General features: G+C 44.6%; 2 protein-coding genes across 2 annotated transcripts in view; both read left to right on the plus strand.

Moving 5' to 3' along the window:
- LOC307074718 (tripartite motif-containing protein 16-like) overlaps nucleotides 1-18,846 on the plus strand; it is a 298,259-nt gene that overhangs the window by 214,038 nt on the left and 65,375 nt on the right.
- The window catches only part of LOC307075083 (ATP-binding cassette sub-family C member 4-like), a gene marked incomplete at both ends in the record, with an annotated part of 30,588 nt that continues 12,468 nt past the window's right edge, over nucleotides 727-18,846 (plus strand). Inside the window, 14 exons of the mRNA XM_079735589.1 lie at nucleotides 727-803; nucleotides 2,556-2,666; nucleotides 2,910-3,030; nucleotides 3,956-4,177; nucleotides 4,524-4,613; nucleotides 5,434-5,597; nucleotides 6,026-6,151; nucleotides 7,517-7,766; nucleotides 11,354-11,455; nucleotides 12,930-13,019; nucleotides 14,393-14,584; nucleotides 15,656-15,750; nucleotides 16,207-16,293; nucleotides 16,652-16,748. Coding sequence (XP_079591715.1) covers nucleotides 727-803; nucleotides 2,556-2,666; nucleotides 2,910-3,030; nucleotides 3,956-4,177; nucleotides 4,524-4,613; nucleotides 5,434-5,597; nucleotides 6,026-6,151; nucleotides 7,517-7,766; nucleotides 11,354-11,455; nucleotides 12,930-13,019; nucleotides 14,393-14,584; nucleotides 15,656-15,750; nucleotides 16,207-16,293; nucleotides 16,652-16,748 — 1,824 coding nt within the window. The remainder of the gene's footprint in view (nucleotides 804-2,555; nucleotides 2,667-2,909; nucleotides 3,031-3,955; nucleotides 4,178-4,523; nucleotides 4,614-5,433; nucleotides 5,598-6,025; nucleotides 6,152-7,516; nucleotides 7,767-11,353; nucleotides 11,456-12,929; nucleotides 13,020-14,392; nucleotides 14,585-15,655; nucleotides 15,751-16,206; nucleotides 16,294-16,651; nucleotides 16,749-18,846) is intronic.

An 18,846-nucleotide genomic window follows, 5' to 3' on the forward strand; every position in this document is an offset into this window, starting at 1 on the left:
ATAGAACAAATGCCAAGCACTTACATTCACTTAGTCATTCATTTAATTTCCTGCTATTCTAAATTAATTAAAAACGTGGGTGAACATTGATATTTATTGTACAATAAAGTAATAGTGCATCATATAAAATTGCTCAGTTTTTTCTTTTTACCTTGGGGTTAGGGTTAGGGTTCTCCAAGATCTCAATAGCTACGTCTAGATTTTGTGTAATTGTGCGATTCTAAGACATTCATTTTGCTTATGGCTTTCCAAAGGAAAGGTCAACACGACGGCTATAAGTCATCCAGGCTAATGACTAATGACTAGTTATTCCACAAATGAGGGCAAGATTTTTTTGTGATAATGTTATTTTCCAATATTGACATGTTCACACGCCTTTAGGTGTTTTTCCGATTCAATTTTGGAACTATTTAAACCTATTACATTAATAGCCAAACTTTCATAAACAGATGCATGTGTCCTTATCTGGCCCCTTGGATACAAATTTGTTTCACCCTGGGATAGACCGTTGTGCTAATTCACGTAAGCCAATAAAAGGGACGTCCATGGAGAAGCCAATAGCAATCTTGCCCTCATTGCTTTAATCCAATCAGGTTACTTCTGGTGTTTGATCGTGTGATGTATATATACAGTCTGGCATCCCGAGCAAACTTGCGGTGGCTCCAAAGGGAAACAGAAAAAACGTATATTGATATTAGTGTCTGACGTCCCGAATGAGTTACCACCATGGAAAAAGTCAAGAGGAAAGCAGAGAAGACCAACCCAGCGGCGACGGCGAATTGGTTCTCAAAGCTTTTCTTCAGGTAAGTCAAAAAAGATTTAAATGGAAACCGAGCATATAACCACTTCATGTTGTTACAAAGTGTTGATGATTGATGAAGTTGTGAGAAAGTAGATTTTAGTATTTAGGGGTGTAAACATACAGGACCTAAATAGACTATAAACATATATACAAGCCTTGGATTACTTATACCATAGACATACAGGACTTAGGACCACCACCAATTTTGACATAGGTTGTGGAAGTCAGATATGACACAGATTCAACCGATTTTTTTTTATCTCCGCCTGATTATTAATTAATTGGGTCTCTGCCTTATTAGACCACACAATGTTAAAGGTAACATCAGCACAACATATGCTAACACCAGTTCGGACGAGTTTCTGCTTCTACACAGAGTGGTCAACACAACACCACATAAAGTTGTATGGGTCTGAGATAATTTGTTCTCATATTAAGCAAGTCTTCTTTTTGGGCATTTAGCAACTACGCTTTCAGCAAAGAGACTGCACGGGGAAATTGGCCTATAAATTAGACCATTGCATAATCATTGTTAGAAACACGAAATTCCAACCCCATAAAAATAAGCATGGGTAGCGGCACCTTTGGGTGCAGTACCACAATTTGGGTTTATGGGTAGTGCGGGGTATTGGTATCCACCTAATAATAGCCGTATGGTAGTTATACAATTACAAAATAGTCATATAGACAAAATGGGTTCAGACTGTGGACGTTTGGCTTTTCTATGAAATTGTGGGAAAAGTAAACATTTCTAGAGCAGAAGACCAGGGTGAAAAAGATGCATGTGATTTTAGAGATTAATATGATGGAAGAATTTTGAGTCCAGGTCAATCTGGTAAGGAGAAATAAGGCTAGTTCATATAATTTTTTAAATAGCGGCACCCTTGGGTGCAGTACCACAATTTGGGTTTATGGGTAGTGCGGGGTATTGGTATCCAACTATTAATAGTCGTGTTTTTTTTATACAATCACAAAATGGTCTTATAAGAAAAATGGGCTAACTGCTCCTACTTTATTGGCCAACATTTCTCAAATGGAACTGAATAAAACAAATTCTGTTCAATGATTTTTGTGAGGCTTGCTCTAAAGATTTTATGTGGCGATTTTGGTGAATTCTTTATTATTTTTGTAGCCTGTGAATCTTTTTATCATGTTGTTGGTGTTTATAATCAATGTATTGTAGCCTAGAGAGGGTTTCAGAGGAAATAGGAAAATTGCCTTCAATCAGAAAACATGTTCTTCAGCGCTATCTAATGGCCGTCAGGTGCAATTGCTATTGTTTGACTTGTCATTCAATTACATTCGCCCTGAACTTTCAATAAAATGGGTTCTCAAGATATCTACCTGTTTGTGTATCATCAAGTTTATATTGTTAACATTGCATTGTATTATTTTAATGTTAATGTAAAGAAACAATTGCATCTCTACTGCTAAGTGCTCCTGCAGCGGTGGCTAAAGACCAGAGTGCCAAGTATGTGTTGAGACAATGAGAAAAGTAGTTCCCTTGGTTTGACAATACTCAATATTATCTGCTAGAGTTTCTTACTAGGAAGGTGAGGCACTATCAAGATAAAAAAAAATCTTTGTGCCATCGGACTTCCACAACTTTTGTCAAAATGTTGATATTTATGTTGTGTGAATAGATAATGTTATAACATATCGTCCATGAACGTCTTACCTTGACTAAATGTTTGGTGGTGCGTAGCCAATAGTCTACTATGATTTTATTCTCTGTAAACTCTTCTGTCACCAGCTGGATGAACCCCTTGTTTCGTATCGGTTACAAACGGTCCCTTGAAGGAGAGGACTTGTACAACTTGCTGCCGGAATACCGCTCAAAAACACTGGGGGAAACCTTGCAAAGGTGCATTTGTGTGTATGTGTGTGTAAAACTTAAATAACACTTTATAATTTACTACTCATATTATTGTTATATTTAGCTCCATACAAACATGTTGAAAATCAAAATAAAATTCTTAACATTTGAAGAAAGGCTATAGCTTTTTTGCTAAGAATAGCAGTTTCTAAATGGTTGGTTATCCTAGCTTGGTGGCGGGATCTCATTCCTGGCACAGATGAATGAAGCCCATTTAACCCCCTTTAACAGATACTGGGATGAAGAGTGCCTGAAGACATCCAAAGACCTGAAAGAACCAAGTTTATCCAAAGCCATCATCTTTTGCCACTGGAAATTATATGCATTGCTCGGCATCTTAACATTCATTGAGGTAATTTACGCATTGCAGGCCGACTCATCACTTTTTTAATCCTAATTTTTTCAACCAAAGAGTTGGCTTGTTGTTTTACTTCACCCTGAGAAAAGTTTATTTTTCATTAATGCTATCAAGTATATTAGTCATAAAAAGTTCCTTATAGTAATAGTAATAAAAACAACGTTTTGGGCTGCGAGTTCATAGAATGAAAGTTATCCCCATGGTTACGACCCACAGCAACTTCTTGTTACTTTTTTGTATAACCACACACCACAGCGTTATACTATGTGTCCGGAAAGCCAAACCATCTCTTGGGCGCGAACATCAAAATCAACTGCTGCCAGAACGATCTCCACAGAACCGCACATCTACACAAAGCTTGACGTTAAACTAGTGTCCAAGAAGCTTAACCCTCTCTTAGACACTGGCCAGACAGATCTCTATATGCCCACACACCTCGCCGCCTGTGACCCATGGTCGTCACTTGGACGACACAAAAAGAACGCAAATTGCGTTCGAAGCAGGGTGTAACACTCACAAAATGTTCGGCGGAGACAGGAAAAAATATAGAATTTTACTATTTCTTTCTGCAAGTTAGAGTCTTACTTCAGTTACAGTGATAAAATGGCATAATTACTTTGTTGTCTGATTTGAGTTCACTGGCTCTTTAAGTCTACAGTGAAATTCAACTGATTAAATTGAAACCCAAGAAAACGGTTTTCATTAATGGCATACCTTCTACAGATGACTAGTAATGAAATCTAAACATTCTTCTGGTGTTTTTATTTCCTCCTAAATGCGTATGTACCTTTACCTTAACCTAATGCCTCCACATAATCAATTGGCATACACTGAGAACCGGCGGATTCGCGTTGAATCGAAAGCGTCTGCTGAATGTAACTTAATGGATCGTCTGAACGTAACCACTCTCTGCTCTCAGGAGGCGACCAAGATTGTCCAGCCAGTGCTGCTGGGGTACCTGTTGCGCTACTTTGAGACTTACGACCCCAACGACTATCATGGTTTACAACTAGCATTCTGCTACGCCCTTGGCATGTCCCTATGCTCCCTTCTGCTGGCGGTGATGCATCACATATACTTCCATTATCAGACGGTGGGCATGAAGATACGGGTTGCTCTGTGTCACATGATCTACAAGAAGGTGAGCCTATTGGACGGGGCTGGGGGGGAGTGGGTGTGGCTTGAATCAGGGTGTATTTTACCTCCAGTTGTCTAGGAATTCTGGGAGTGAGCTAAAGCTGCAGGTGACTTGAGCGTAGGCGAGCAGTTACGCAAGATGAATTATTTATTCAAGATAAGAAGTACTTATAAAGATTGAGAGATGGAGATTCTTGGAGCTTTTGAAGTTCATGTCCTGGAACCACTGTGAACAGGGAAGGAAACAGAGATTTAAAATTTTTTATGGGTCACGGTCGTGGCTGGGTTATTTATTCATGGTGAGACCCCTGAGTGTCTTAAGTTTTAATGTTGTTCTTCCCTCCTTCCAGGCCTTATGTCTCAGCAACTCAGCCAGAGGGAAAACTACCGCAGGTCAGATCGTCAACCTCCTATCTAACGACGTTGGAAAGTTTGACGATGTATGTGACATCTCCACCGAACAGGATGGTTAGGCCGAGACGTTTGCCCAAAGTTGCTGAATGCAGTCCATTTTACCGACAAATTAACGTAGCATTCACAGCTCATTCAGTCCAGGGAAAGGCTCTCACTTAACCCGGAAAACATCAGTCATGACAGTAACATTCATCTACTGGTAGACTGCAGCCATCGCGGGATCGAACCCAGTACCGTTCGGCTTGGGTTTTGAGCTGAATGCCAACGCCCCGCCAGTAGACTACCCTCTGTGTCTTTCACACTTGGGAAACACACCCAGATATCTCTCCTCTAGGTGTCAGCGTGTTATTCGTAATGGTGCGGCCATTACCTAGCAGCCTGCCAACAACACTGTCCCACTTATTCACGTCCCGGTTTGCATTATAATTAGTGAGCTTGGCAACTAGTGTGGAATATTTTGGTGGCCTCTGTTCCTTGTTCTTTGACATGAATCTACTCAATTCCCTGTGAAGTCTCTTTACTAAAAGTGTAGTTGCTATATGGCCAAAATAAGTAAGCCTCTTAAAGACTACACCCACTGATGATTGCATTTGATCTCCAATTTTAGTTAGAAAAATGTCTGAAGCCTTTTAAAGATGGGGGCCAGAAAACTGCATGTTCAAAAGTGTTTATTCACTCATTTGTTGACCTACTCTTTTGTCCGACGGGTTCATCATAGACCCTGAAAAAAAATTCCTAACCTATGATATCATCTATGATCTTTCTTCTCCCTCACTCACTATTTAGCGGTCCTCTCCATCAAAACAAGAATGCTGCTCCTAATTTGTTTCTTCCTTTCCTCTCCAGCTTCCTATTATGCTGCAAGCCCTGTGGGTGGGGCCTACCCAGGTAGCGGTGGTGGTCGCCCTACTGTGGGTAGAAATCGGGCCCTCGTGTTTGGCTGGCATACTAGTCCCTATAATTCTGATGCCCCTTCAAACCCTGTTTGGGAGCCTGTTCTCCATGTTCAGGTATCTTGTATGCCCTTCACCCATCGACATCATGCAATGCATTCAAATGTGCAGCAGGGTTTCAGATGCTATTAAATCAAATACTTTGTCAAGTGTCGTAAATTAAATTATTTTTCATCATTAATCATAGAGCACCTTTCAGAGGGCAATTATCCAACTGAAATCCCCTCCCGCCAGACTAAGCCACTCCCCTAAACATAACTCACTAGCTTCAGCATTTTGGGCTGAATCAAATGATTGGATGACTTATTACAGGCCTGTCACAGCCACATGTAAAGGCTTTTTCTTTCTGTTTTTTAACAACGATGACCCAAAGTATGCTTGCAAAATAAATAGCCTATCCTATCTTCAGCTTTTATGACATAGATTTTAGGGTGTTACATCTGCATACGCATTACATTAAGTATTTTACCTATGATGCATTGCAGGAACAGGATGGCAGTGCTCACCGACAGCAGGATTCACACCATAAACGAAGTCGTGTCCAGCATGCGCATCATCAAGATGTATGCCTGGGAGAAGCCCTTTGCGTGTCTGGTTTCACGGTTCAGAGGGTAAGGAGGGGTTTAAAGGAGACATATTATGGCGTTTTCACAACAAGTAAACATAGTATTTGAGTTCCAGAAAACATGTTTTTGAAGCTGTTTGCTGGATATAGCTTTTAGGAAAAAGAAAAGAAAAAAAAAATCTCACCTACCGATATTCCCCTCTGTTTTAGTCCCTTGAGAATGCGCTGTGTCTGGTGTCTGTAGCTTTAATGCAAATGAGCTGCTGCCCATTGACCAATGAGCTGTCAGATTGAACCACAGCATGGAGGAGAAGGGATTGTTGCAGTTTGCGGACTCCTGGAGCTCTATATCTATATAATATAATATAGTAATAATAATATTGAAAATGGGTATTTATATAATATTATATCTAATTTCACAGCCAAAAGCTATGTGCGCCTCGGATGATATTATGAATCACAAAGACTGCGTCTGACGTCGCTGGCACTTCCACAACAAGTAAAGACTCTTGTGGGGGATATCTCGGACATAGATGAGAAGAATTGGTGAAAAGGAACTTTGGCCTTGACTCTCTGAAGTCCATGAACCACGACATGGAGGAGAAAGAGACTGTACTCCGGGAGCTGAGCTGCCAGACTTCCGCCGAGCTCCCCGCGCCGGAGCTGCAAGACTGCCGCTGAAGCCTCAGCGGCACCACCGGAGTTGCCGGACTGCTGCCGTCGAAGCCGTTCGGCCGCCGGCAGCTCCGGCGGTGTACTCCGGGAGCTGAACTGCCGCCGAAGCTTTCCGGCTGCTCCGACGGGTGTCCTCCGGGAGCTGAAAAGTCCGTTGGGGTGAGCTCGGCGGCAGTCCGGCAGAGAAGGGGATTGTACTCCCGGAGCTGAGCTGCCGCCGAGTTCCCCCCGCCGGAGCTGCTCGTCCACTGTTCCACAAATGCTATGCTCTGATAGGAGGGGAGTGGGGAAGTGGGAGGTAATATTCAACTGTTTCGGAGGGGGCGCCGAAACTGAATCACTCGTTTGGTAACTGTACGCGGGGTACTTTCAGAAATGCATATCTCACTCGAAAAATCATGTACAGACTTTTTTCAAAGTCTGTACGCCAGTGGGAGGACCAGAGACCCAAAACAACAGCCCAAATCCCAGGAAAAGTTGTTTTCATAATACGTCCCCTTTAAACAATTTAAATGGCCCCAAATCTTACCCCCAGGGGTGAATTTGTCCACTTGTGGTGTGTGTATGTGTATGTGTGTGAACTCCACCCAGATGCATGATGGGTAGACCTACACTGTACCAACTCTAGGACTGTACAAACTCTAGTAAGCTAGAGCCTCATCATACATTTAGCCCAACATATAAAACGTGATGTAAAAACGTGATGCTGTCTCTAAACCCCCCTGTCCCGCCATAGGGAGGAGATCAACAACGTGATGAAGAGCTCCATGCTGCAAGCCCTAAACCTAGCCTCCTTCTTCTCGGCCAGCAAGGTCATCATCTTCATCACCTTCGCCATCTACGTGCAGCTGGGCAACACCATCAAAGCCAGTAGCATCTTCGTTACTGTGTCGCTGTACAGTAACACAGCCACTACTGTCAACCTCTTCTTTCCCAGGGCCATCGAGCTTCTCTTTGAGAGTTATGTGAGCGTGCAACGGATCCAGGTGAGGGGGAGCACCCGTATTTCCCCCCCCCAGGTATGAGGTTGATTGGCCATTAGGAGCCTGACGAGTTTAAACACCTCTGGAAGATTTCTTGGGGTGCTTCAAGCATGCTCACATGTAATCTATGATTCTGCCTACATTTTGCCTAACCTCAATGTATTTTCCTATAGTTTTGCCCTCTAATATATCATCCTCCTGTTTGGCTTTTGGGTGCAGGTAGGGAATCGTTGAATTATACGTTGGGATGTGTCATACTCTTTAGACAAGGACTTTTAGTGAGTTTTCCATGTGTTGCTGAGACATGTGCATAATGTACGTCACCTTACTCACATTTTTTTAATTTTATTTTGATGTATTATGATTATTATTACTGTTAAAGGTCCCATGGCATGCTACTTTATGGATGCTTTTATATAGTGTATTTAGTGGGCCCCTAAAGGTACGGCCACAGTGAAAGCATTACGCGCATAAGATTACGTGCGTAACACGCCTAACCTGACGCTTGATCATTGTGTGTCACAAAAATGGTTCAACGCGCTGTGGCAATCCGTTTCCCCGATAGTCAGATACCCGGCAGGAATCACACAGAAATCAAGGGTTAAAGCCGCAGTCTGTATCCTCGTGCTAGGGTCTCCGGGAGCCTCTAGATCGCCGGCGTGGTGCGGAATCCCTCCGTGTTGCTTCGCCGTTCGCCCGGCCTGGTGCCTACTCCCTCCAATGTCGCTCGCTCTGTGGGGCGGACTCCCCCCGTGTCACTCTCCATGTGGTGCAGACTCTCTCCGTGGCACTCGCCGTTCGCCCGGTCTGGTGCTTACTCCCTCCGTGTCACTCTCCATGTGGTGCGGACTCGTGCCCCTTTTAAGTCCGGCTTCTGGTCCTTTCCCTTCCTCCGGCCAGGTGTCCCCGATTGCGCTGATTGGGGGGAGAGACGTGGTGCTCTCTGTCGCCGGCTGGAGGTTGGCGACGGTAAACCAGGTCTACTGCGTGCTGCGGGTTCAGCAGCGGGATGCCACACTCCTCCACCGCTTGCTCAGGCCCCTGGTCGTCGGTGAACCCGCTCAGGCAGGCATCCCGGCGTGACAGGGCGTCGGCGTTCCTGGCTCCGGCCATCCACTTCAGGGGGGCGTGGTTGGTGACCAGGATGACCTCCCTCCCTAGGAGATAATACCTGATGTTTCGGAGGGCCCGGAACCACCGCGTCACTCGTGCGTTGGTGTCCCTGGCTCCGGCCATCCGTTTCAGGGGGGCGTGGTCGGTGACCAGGATGACCTCCCTCCGCCCTCCACCGGCTCTGGGCTTGATAGCCACACTCGTGGTCCACTGTGATTCGCTGCAGCGGCTTGGCGGTCGACGCCTTCTTGGAGCCGGGGTCCTTGGTCACCTCCTCCATCAGGTCGTCGTCGTCATCGTCGTCGGGGGGGACCCGGTGGTCGTCCGAGCTCTTGTCGGGATCTGGAAGCTTCCCAGGTTTACCTGTCTCCGGGAGGTCGTCCCCATCCACGTCCAGCGTGATGGCGGCTTCATTGGGGATCGACCCGGGCAGGTGGTCGTCCTCAGCGCCTACGCAGCTAGATGCGCTCGCCCAGCGGAGGTGTCTTGCTTGCCCTGAAGGGGCTTATTTTCGATAATGACCGGCGACGTTCTATACATTATCCCGCTTATTACACGGCTACTTGCCAAAACGAAATAATAACTTCACATGGTGTGTCTTTTTACAATTTATTCATTACCAGCATTCGTAGTGTTGCTTAGCAGAGAAATAGTCTGCCAAAGACGTTGACGTCGCTTAGCGACCGAAGACACTGGGGTTGACAAGTTACCGTACTGTTACCCATGCAAGTGAACGGAGCGTTCCACGGCATTGAGAAGACCCGTGTAATAAAGGCCTATAATATTTCTGTTTATCGCATAGATTTCTCCTCAGATTAGGCATATAAAGCAATGATTAAAAAAAAAAACACAAACTCTCGATCAAAGGCCCGGCCCGAGGATAGTGGTGGGAAACATCGGCCCCACCCGGCCTGCGGGTCGGCTCAGGCGTTCAAGGCGTGTCGAAAGTTCAATTTTTTGAACTATGCGCGTTGGTGCGTTGGGCGCATTATTTAGGTGCGTAAAACGTGTCTAACGTGCCTAACGCACTGCTTTAGCGCGTGTAACGCATATATAGCCTAAACCAATGGTTCCCTATGCAAAAATGCCGATTTTCAACTCCTCTAATGTGCGTAACGCGTTCAGTGTGGCCGTACCTTAATACAGTACTTAAAGACGTTCAAGAAATTCAGCCTTGGTGCAGAATTACAGCCACTACGAACCAGACCCACAATGAGCTTTCCACAAACGTACCGTTTTTTAGAGGCAGGTCAAGGTGGAGGGTGGGGGTGTGGCCCTGAGCAGCTTGCGGCCAAGGTACCATGCGCTAGTGTTTAGTGGATGTATCGCGATTGCTCAGATTCATAATATCATCCGGAGGCACACAAAGCTTTTGGCCATGTTCTGTAAATATTCTAGAACACTCCGGGTGCTCTGGCGGGAGTCCTGGAGCTCTATATCTAAATAATATAATATAATATATAGATATCTATATAATATCATATATATTATCACGGCCAAAAGCTTCGTGCGCCACCGTATGATATTATGAATGTCAAACGACTGCGTCGGGTTCTCTGACATCTCTGGTTCTTCCACTTCCACGTCAATCTGAAGTACAGACTGAGCGGCGACACGGAGGAGAAAGGGATCGTTGCCGTTTGCAGACTGCTGCTGCATCCACAAAGAGACTTGTAGCGGGGGTTATCTCGGCTCCACCGCCGACATGAGGAGAAAGGGATTGTTGCCCGCGATTTTAGTCCGGAATTGTCTCCAGCCGGAGCCCCGATGCCGGAGCACCACCGCCCGGGGGCACCACCGCCCCGGAGCACCACCGCTGCGGGGCTCCTCCGCCGCCTGGCAGCGGGGCACAGGCGGGAGCCAATCCAGGGCAAGAATCCCTTTTTCCTCCATGTCGCTCTTCAATCTGGACTTCAGGGAGTCAAAGCCAAAGTTCCTTTCCCCCAATTCCTTCTCAACCATGGCCGAGATAACCCCACTACGAGTCTCGTTGTGGAACCACCAGAGATGTAAGAGAACCCGATGCAATATAGTCCTTTCACCATATGGGAGCTTTACTTTAGCTTATGCGTGTTATCAGCAGAACGGTTATCCAAATAACAAACAAGTGTGCAACACTTCTGCGTTACAGTGTGCATATATTCACACACACACATGTGGCGCTCACACGGTCGTAGCTCATTGTCTCATTGGTTGGCCAAATTTCCTGGGTGGGCAAGGCAGAGAAATGGGAGGTAACTTGGCCCCTTATGACGACATATTCTAAATCGGAGCGTCTGAGCATTTATTTTCCAAAGGCGGAGCAGGATAGCTAGTGCTCGTTTTAGACCTAACGTCATTTCTAGCCACTGGGGGACCATAGGCAGGCTAAGGGAACTCAAATTAATGTTAGAAAACCTCATGAAGTGAAATTTTCATGCCATTGGACCTTTAATATTACTATTTAATTGTCTGTTTGTCTGTTTTCTTTTTGGTAGAATTTCCTAATGCTGGAGGAATTGCCCAAGTGCAGCGATGTGGTCTGCCAGGCAAAGAATGCCTCTGTAATCATCAAGGACCTCATCTGCTACTGGGACAAGGTCAGCAAAACGTCTTGTTCCCTGGTGTTGTTCTGGAGGGAAAGGTTAAAGATGCTGTAGGTAAGATTCCAGTCTGTAAAGAGAGCGAGGGAGCAGAAGAGGGCATGCATTTAAAACCAAACTGCCAAAACGTACCCTCCCTCGCTACGTTTCCCCATCTTCTCAAAGGTGGAACATTTTTGTGCAGTTTTGCATTTCAAACTCATCTGATGGACTGGCAAGATTGGTTCCACGCTCCAAGCAGGGAACAGATGCCCTGATTGGTCAGAAATTAGCCGGGAGCGTTCCAAATCAAAGTGGTCTCAGAAAGAGGCAAGTGTCAACAATTAATACATTTTGAGAACCAGTTTGTCACATGTTTACTCAGAATGAATAGACTTTTTAATGTTTGCGACGATTGCCATGAAAGGGTTCCCATGTGTCCTGGAAAACCTTGACTTTAAAAGGAACCTTTCCAGTCATGGAAAACATGGATAAGGTCCAAATTCATCAAATCTCTGGAGAAGGCAAGAACTTGCATGGAAATTGGCAAGTTCCACCACACATATCTGGCGGTCATAATCATAACCTAAACCCAAAAGCACCCTGTTCATCTGTTTGTGTGTGGCCGCAATGATGGCAAGGGGTGGATCCTGTCTAGCATTTGGCAGTGTACCAATTTCAACATCATCCATTTTGCACATGCATTAAACAATGCTGACTCATAATGTTAACAACGGTTCATTTTAACATGAGTGTATTTAAAATGATACTTTGGTTTGATGGGTGTATTACTGGGGTACGGTATTGCATTTAGTCATGATAGTTTCAGCATTGTGCCTCCAAACCTTCAACACCTCTCCTCCCCTTATTCCCTCCCCTCTTTCTTTACTATCTTCTCTGACTGTTTGTTTATTAGTCTATCATGTTACTAATTTGTTGAGGAATGGCTGCTACTAACAGTTTGGTTGATGAAACATGAACCTCTGATAGCACAGACCGGTTATGGAAAATGTCCTGGAAAGTTTGTAATGTTTTTTCGAAGACTAATATGTAACTAATATATACTGTTCTCCTATCCCAACACACCCTCACAAAACCCTGGCTCCAGTATTAATTACTCACTACTTATTACTTATTTATTACTCATAGAGCGTAATCATCTAGTTATGCTAATTTACTCGTCCGTATTCTAAGACAAGTCATTTAGGAGCATGAGGGGGGTTAGTCATCCTGCTCAGGACGTCATGGATAAACCAGTACCTTTGGGTCAGGAGGACCAGTCCTGTCCCACATGTCTGGTTGTTTGGTGCATTGACAAAATGAACATCAAATGTTATCAGGGATCTTTTGCGCATTGCGCCCCGGGAGTGAATCCAATCACTAAATGATGAAATAAAGGTGCTGACAAGTGTGTGTGTGTGTGTGTGTGTGTGTGTGTGTGTGTGTGTGTGTGTGTGCGTGTGTGTGTGTGTGTGTTAACTCCCCGATGTAGAACCAAGGCACACCCTCCCTCCAGAACGTCTCGTTGAATGTCGGGCCGAGGCAGCTGGTGGTGGTCATTGGACCTGTGGGCGCCGGAAAGGTCAGGGGTCATCCATACATTCAGCCATTTTTGGAATTTTCAGAAATTTTAAATTTGTCCTTTTATCCTTAAGAATTTATGAATTTTTGCTTTTTTAATTAGGTGCTGCATGCAGCGCTACACTATTGTTCTTCTGAGGGTTTCTTATTCTTACCAATAGTTTGTCACTCAACCCCTCGTTCATTTCTTTAGCTAGAGATTTCATTGAAATTTCAAACTGTTTAGCCTTCATTGGGTTCGAATGCTCATACTTTTCTAACAAAAACACTTACTAGTTTTTGAAATATTCTACTTTGAAAATGTTAAACTTTTTAATGGAAGTCAATAGGACTTCCATTATTCTTTGACACTTACACTACTTCAGACTTCGCAACTCTGTCAAATATATATATTTTTCAACCAATAACCACAATTTTTTCTTGATTTACTGGCGCTTAAATGATTCATTGATTGGAAATATGCTTGTTGAGCCTTGTCGTTTATGTGTGTCGCCCCCAGTTTATATTACAATGGTTACCTAATGGAGACTCGCGTATTTATTGACACAATAGTATCATCTTTTATACAGTTTTCCACCTTGCGTATGAACTCACATACTTGAAGGGAAAGAAACTTGGACATTGGACATCCACGCGTTTGTCAACTTCTACTCATCCTGATAATATATAATGTTTACAAATGCAAAAGGACCCCACCTAGTGGTAAGGGTGCATTACTATCTGCCTGACAGAATTAACAAATATCAAACAAATATTTAGGGGAATTCGGAACACTGATTTTCTATGGTTTGAGGCTTGATTGGCTATAGGCATAGGCCTTATAGTCAGACACCCTCAAAGGAATAAAAAAATATATAAAAAATATATATTATTGGGTCGCCAAACCCTAATCTCGCCTAGAGCAAGATAAGGATAACCCTCTGTTCAAATCTTTGCACTTGATTTAAGCTATTCAACATATCTTTATTTTTTAAATTGTGTCACTTCACTACAAACATCTTTTCAACCTCACTTTACACTATAGCACCCTCTGCATTTTATGCAGGAAAGGCATTTTCTAGTCATTGTTCTTTCATGATTAAGGAATTTTTAATTTGTCCTCCTCAATCCCAAAGCCTTAAGAACAGGGTCTTAAAATGAACTCCTGCTATTGGCTGGTAGATCTGACCAATTGGCAGTTCATACAAACCAGAGTTAGGTATTAGAACCATTGCTTGTTAGGTATATTGTTCCACTGTGGCATGCGGAGGACAACATTGAAGAAGTACAATTTGTACCTGCTTAAAAATGCTATAACTAAAGTCGTCAAGTTCAACCATTCCAACTGAAACAACACCTGTACCTGTCGTCCCCCCCCCCCCCCCCTTCCCTCAGTCCTCCCTGCTGAGTGCCATCCTGGGGGAGCTGCCCCTTGACAAGGGGGTGCTCAAGGTGAAGGGTCAGCTGACCTACGCCTGCCAGCAGCCCTGGGTGTTCCCCGGGACCATCCGCGGCAACATCCTGTTCGGCAAAGAGCTAGACCCCGCCAAGTACGAGAAGGTGCTGTGGGCCTGCGCCCTCAAGAGGGTGAGTGGTCCGGCCTGCACCCTGACAACCTGGCTCAGTGTCTGGGACCTGTTGACAACCCCTCAAGGATATTTAGATTCTAATAATTTCAAGACTTATTATCATGTACACACAGTGATATGATGATGATTGTATTGATGCTCATCCCTACGGCCTAAAGATCCTTCACAATCTGTATGGTCTCATGCAAAGGGGCAAGCAGTATCCAAACTGCCATGTGTGCCCAAACCAGGTTTTGTTCAGGATTACCCAGCCTAGGTAATCCCCAATCCTAACACTGCATAATTGTCCATGTATAGTGTGGCACTTTTTTTGGTAATTACCAGGATGTAAATAAATATTAAACAAATAATGTGCCAGTAGCAGGCTTTTTCCTGGCTCAAAATGAGGCTTATCCGGCAACTTACTGCCGCCTTCAACTCGTATATTTACATTACATATATATTTGTATATAGGAAGGTAAACTTGATTGAATATTTATGATCATGGATCAGGATATCCTTGATCCATGAATCCAGACCTCATGCCTCACCCAATGTCATCTCCTGGATGAGGTTCAGTCAGCTCTTTCTGCAGTCCATCTTCTACATCACTGCCCCATCCAGCACCTCATCCTACTTCTCTTACACTTCATCATGCTGCTCAGTCCTGATTGGCTGGCTAGTAATACAAACACTGGATTGCACTACAGCAGTCACCACCTTTTCTGCATGAAATACATATTTCTAGCTTCCCAAAATAGTCCTAAATGAGGCATACCAAACACATAAACATCGCAAACAACACTATAGCATTGCCAGTGTTTCCCACAGGAGTCTATGGTGGGTGGACCTGGGACCCTCTATGGGTGTCCTCTGGCATTCTGCCTTGGAAGAAAATTATGTACATTTCAAAGTGAAGTTTTCCCTCTGCATGTCAAAGTACTGTTAGGCAGTCCTGTAAGAAGGCCTGAGGTATCAGTGTGTTAGGCTTTACGTGGGTTTCAGCTGGACTCCTTACGTCCTGATACGTCGTACAGCCGTGTAAAGAAGTGTGTGTTTGTGTTTTGAAGTTCTTTTCCACTTGCTCCAGGACATGGAGCTGCTGCCAGACGGGGACCTGACTCTGATCGGGGACCGGGGAGCCACACTCAGTGGGGGGCAGAAGGCTCGTGTCAACCTGGCCAGGTGAGTCTGATGCTCACTTCACCTGAACCCTGGAGAGGTGAACCCAGGGGGCGGAGCTTAAAGGACGATACCATCCTGGCTGTTCAAACCACTGTAACCGTCTCCCCTGGCCTCACTAAAACATTTGTTACCAATAGGGATGAAACGGTAACTGGTTTTAACAATAAACTTCATGGAAATTCCTAAAGGTCATCATTACCATGTCAAATTGAATTAACATTAAACCCTTGACAATAATTGGTTTACCGTTTCACCTAATAAAATGAAAAAACTGCATTGCCATAGAAAGTGTTGACTGCTATAGTACTGTAGTACCGCAGGTTTTACTGCTTATAGTACTGTAGAACCACAGGGTGGACTGATATAGTACTGTAGTACCACAGTATCTGTTTCTGCATCACTTCACTTATATAGTATGGTATAGTATGTATTGTGTGTGTGTGTGTGCTTTCTCAGAGCTGTGTACCTGGATGCTGACATCTATCTCCTTGACGACCCTCTCAGTGCCGTGGACGCCGAGGTCGGAAGGCACATGTTTGAAAAGTAACCACTGACACTATTATTTGTAATAATTCAATATAAAATAAGAATCCTTCACTTGCTGTCAGACGATAGGTTTGTTGCTGGGATTGGGGTGGGAGAAGGAAGACCTGGATAGGAACTCAAGCAAATCCAATCCCGCAGTACCAAGGCTTTAGTAACCAAATGGACATGTTCGTTGTCCTTAATCTGGCAGCAAATCTCTGCCTCAACAACCTTTGGATAAACATCAAAGATCCTGACAAATACTGTGTATTACTGCAAGGTACCCATTCTGCACTAGCCTTGTTCTACCAGTATATCTTGCAAGGTCGTTTTGCGCCTTAACAGACATTTCTGTTTGCCTGTGTGTCCTCTCCAGGTGTATCTGCGGTATTCTGAAGCACAAGCCCAGGATCCTGGTTACCCATCAGCTGCAGTACCTGAAAGCCGCCGACCAGATCCTGGTTCTTAAGGAGGTCTGTACATGCCCCTCATCCTCCATCGAATCACAGAGCAGTCTACATGTCATGTTCGCTCATGCATGGCAAAACCAGACCTATCACATACTGCGGTTAAAGGAGAAATCTGGTGTAAAATAGATCTGGGATATGTTTGGTATGATAACGAGTTGAAATGTTCGTTTAGGAGCAAAAAAGCACATATAGAAGCATTCTTAAGTTGGCTGTTTTTAGCAGATTCTACCAAAACGCTATAAACTTGGCGAACACAGAGCTTGTGTCATCCTCAACAACAAGTAAGCTCTGTGTTCGCCAATCAACTTATTGAGTCTTCAAGACAAGATGGCGTCGACGGGTGAACTACTGATGGCATATAAAATGTCCTTTTTAATAAACAATCTGTACACTTACAAAGTTATTTATGCCTCATTTTATATGTTAAGACCCTTATTATACTACTAAAGAAGTGTCGGGCTACTTCTAGCCTTGTTAGTGGTTTAAAATAGCCAATTAGTTTTTACCATGAGACATGCCCCTATCGTTCCAAGTTTATAGTGTTTTGGTAGAATCATCTAAAAACAGCCAACTTAAAGTTCCCATGGCATGAAAATCACACTTTATGAGGTTTTCTAACATAAATATGAGTTCCCCTAGCCTGCCTATGGTCCCCCAGTGGCTAAAACTTGCGTTCGGTGTAAAACAAGCACTAGGTGTTCTGCTCACCTTTGTAAAAACGGAGGCTCTAGCGCACTGATTTGGAATGTGGTCCCATATGTCGTCATAAATGATCTAAGCTGCTCCCCTTTCTCTGCCTTGCCCAGAGAATTTGGCCCGCCAATGAGACACGACCGTGCGAGCGCCACATGTGTGTGATTGTGTGTGATTGTGTTTGCTGTTGGTGTTATGGCGCATAACACGTCGGTTCTATGACGTTTCTTGTATTTCCACGAGACTGTAGTTGGGATTATCTCAGCCATGGTTGAGAAGGAATTGGGGGAAAGGAACTTTGGCTTTGACTCCCTGAAGTACATGAACTGCGACATGCTGCCTGCCATCAGCACCATCGCCCGGCAGCAGGCAGCCGGCAGCAGGCAGCCGGCAGCAGGCAGCGCGCGGTTCAGCCTACTTCAGATTGATGTGGAAGTGGAAGAACCAGAGACATCGGAGAACCCAACTAAGTCGTTTGTGATTCATAATATCGTCTGGTGGCGCACACAGCTTTTGGCCATGATAATATGTATTATATGATATAGATATCTATGTATTATATGATATTATTTAGATATAGAGCTCCAGGACTGTCAAGCAAGTGTTGTACACTTCCTTGTTATTTGGATAACCGATCTGCTGTTGGTGTTATGGTTATGGCGCGTAACACGTCGGACTGTCGTCTCTGGAATTTCCACAACGAGACTCGTAGTGGGGGTTGTCTCAGCCATGGTTGAGAATGAATTGGGGGAAAGCAACTTTGGCTTTGACTCGCTGAAGTACATGAACCACGAAATGGAGGAGAAAGGGATTGTTGGCCGCGAATGTCTCCCGCTTGAGCCCCGCTTCCCGCTGCCGAGGGACCACCGCCTCGGCGCTGCAGGAGGCGGTGGTGCCTAAGCGCTGACCGCTGCCGAGGCGTTGGTCCCTCGGCAGCGAGGCTCTGGCGGGAGACAACCGCGGCCACAATCCCTTTCTCCTCCATGTCGTGGTTCAGTCTACTTCAGATCGATGTGGACGTGGAAGAAGCAGAGTCGTCGGAGAACCCGACGCGGTCGTTTGAGATTCATAATATCGTCTGGAGGCTCAGCTTTGGCCGTGATAATATATATTATATGATATAGATATCCACGCATAATATGATATTATTTAGATATAGAGCTCCAGGACTCCCGTGTCTTCTAGAATATTTACAGAACATGGCTAAATGCTGTGTGCGGCTCGCCATTGCGATGCATCCACTGTAAACAGAGCACATGGTACCGTGGCTGCAAGCTGCTCTCTCCTCTTCATTTGCATTAAGGCTACAGACACCGAAACGGCGCATTTGGGGAAAGCTCAATGTGCGACCGGCTCGTAGTGGCTGTAATTCTGCACCACGGCTGAATTTCGGTAACATATTCAAATA

This window comes from Pollachius pollachius (assembly GCF_949987615.1).
Source record: "Pollachius pollachius genome assembly, chromosome: 4".
Classification (NCBI taxonomy): Eukaryota; Metazoa; Chordata; class Actinopteri; order Gadiformes; family Gadidae; genus Pollachius; species Pollachius pollachius.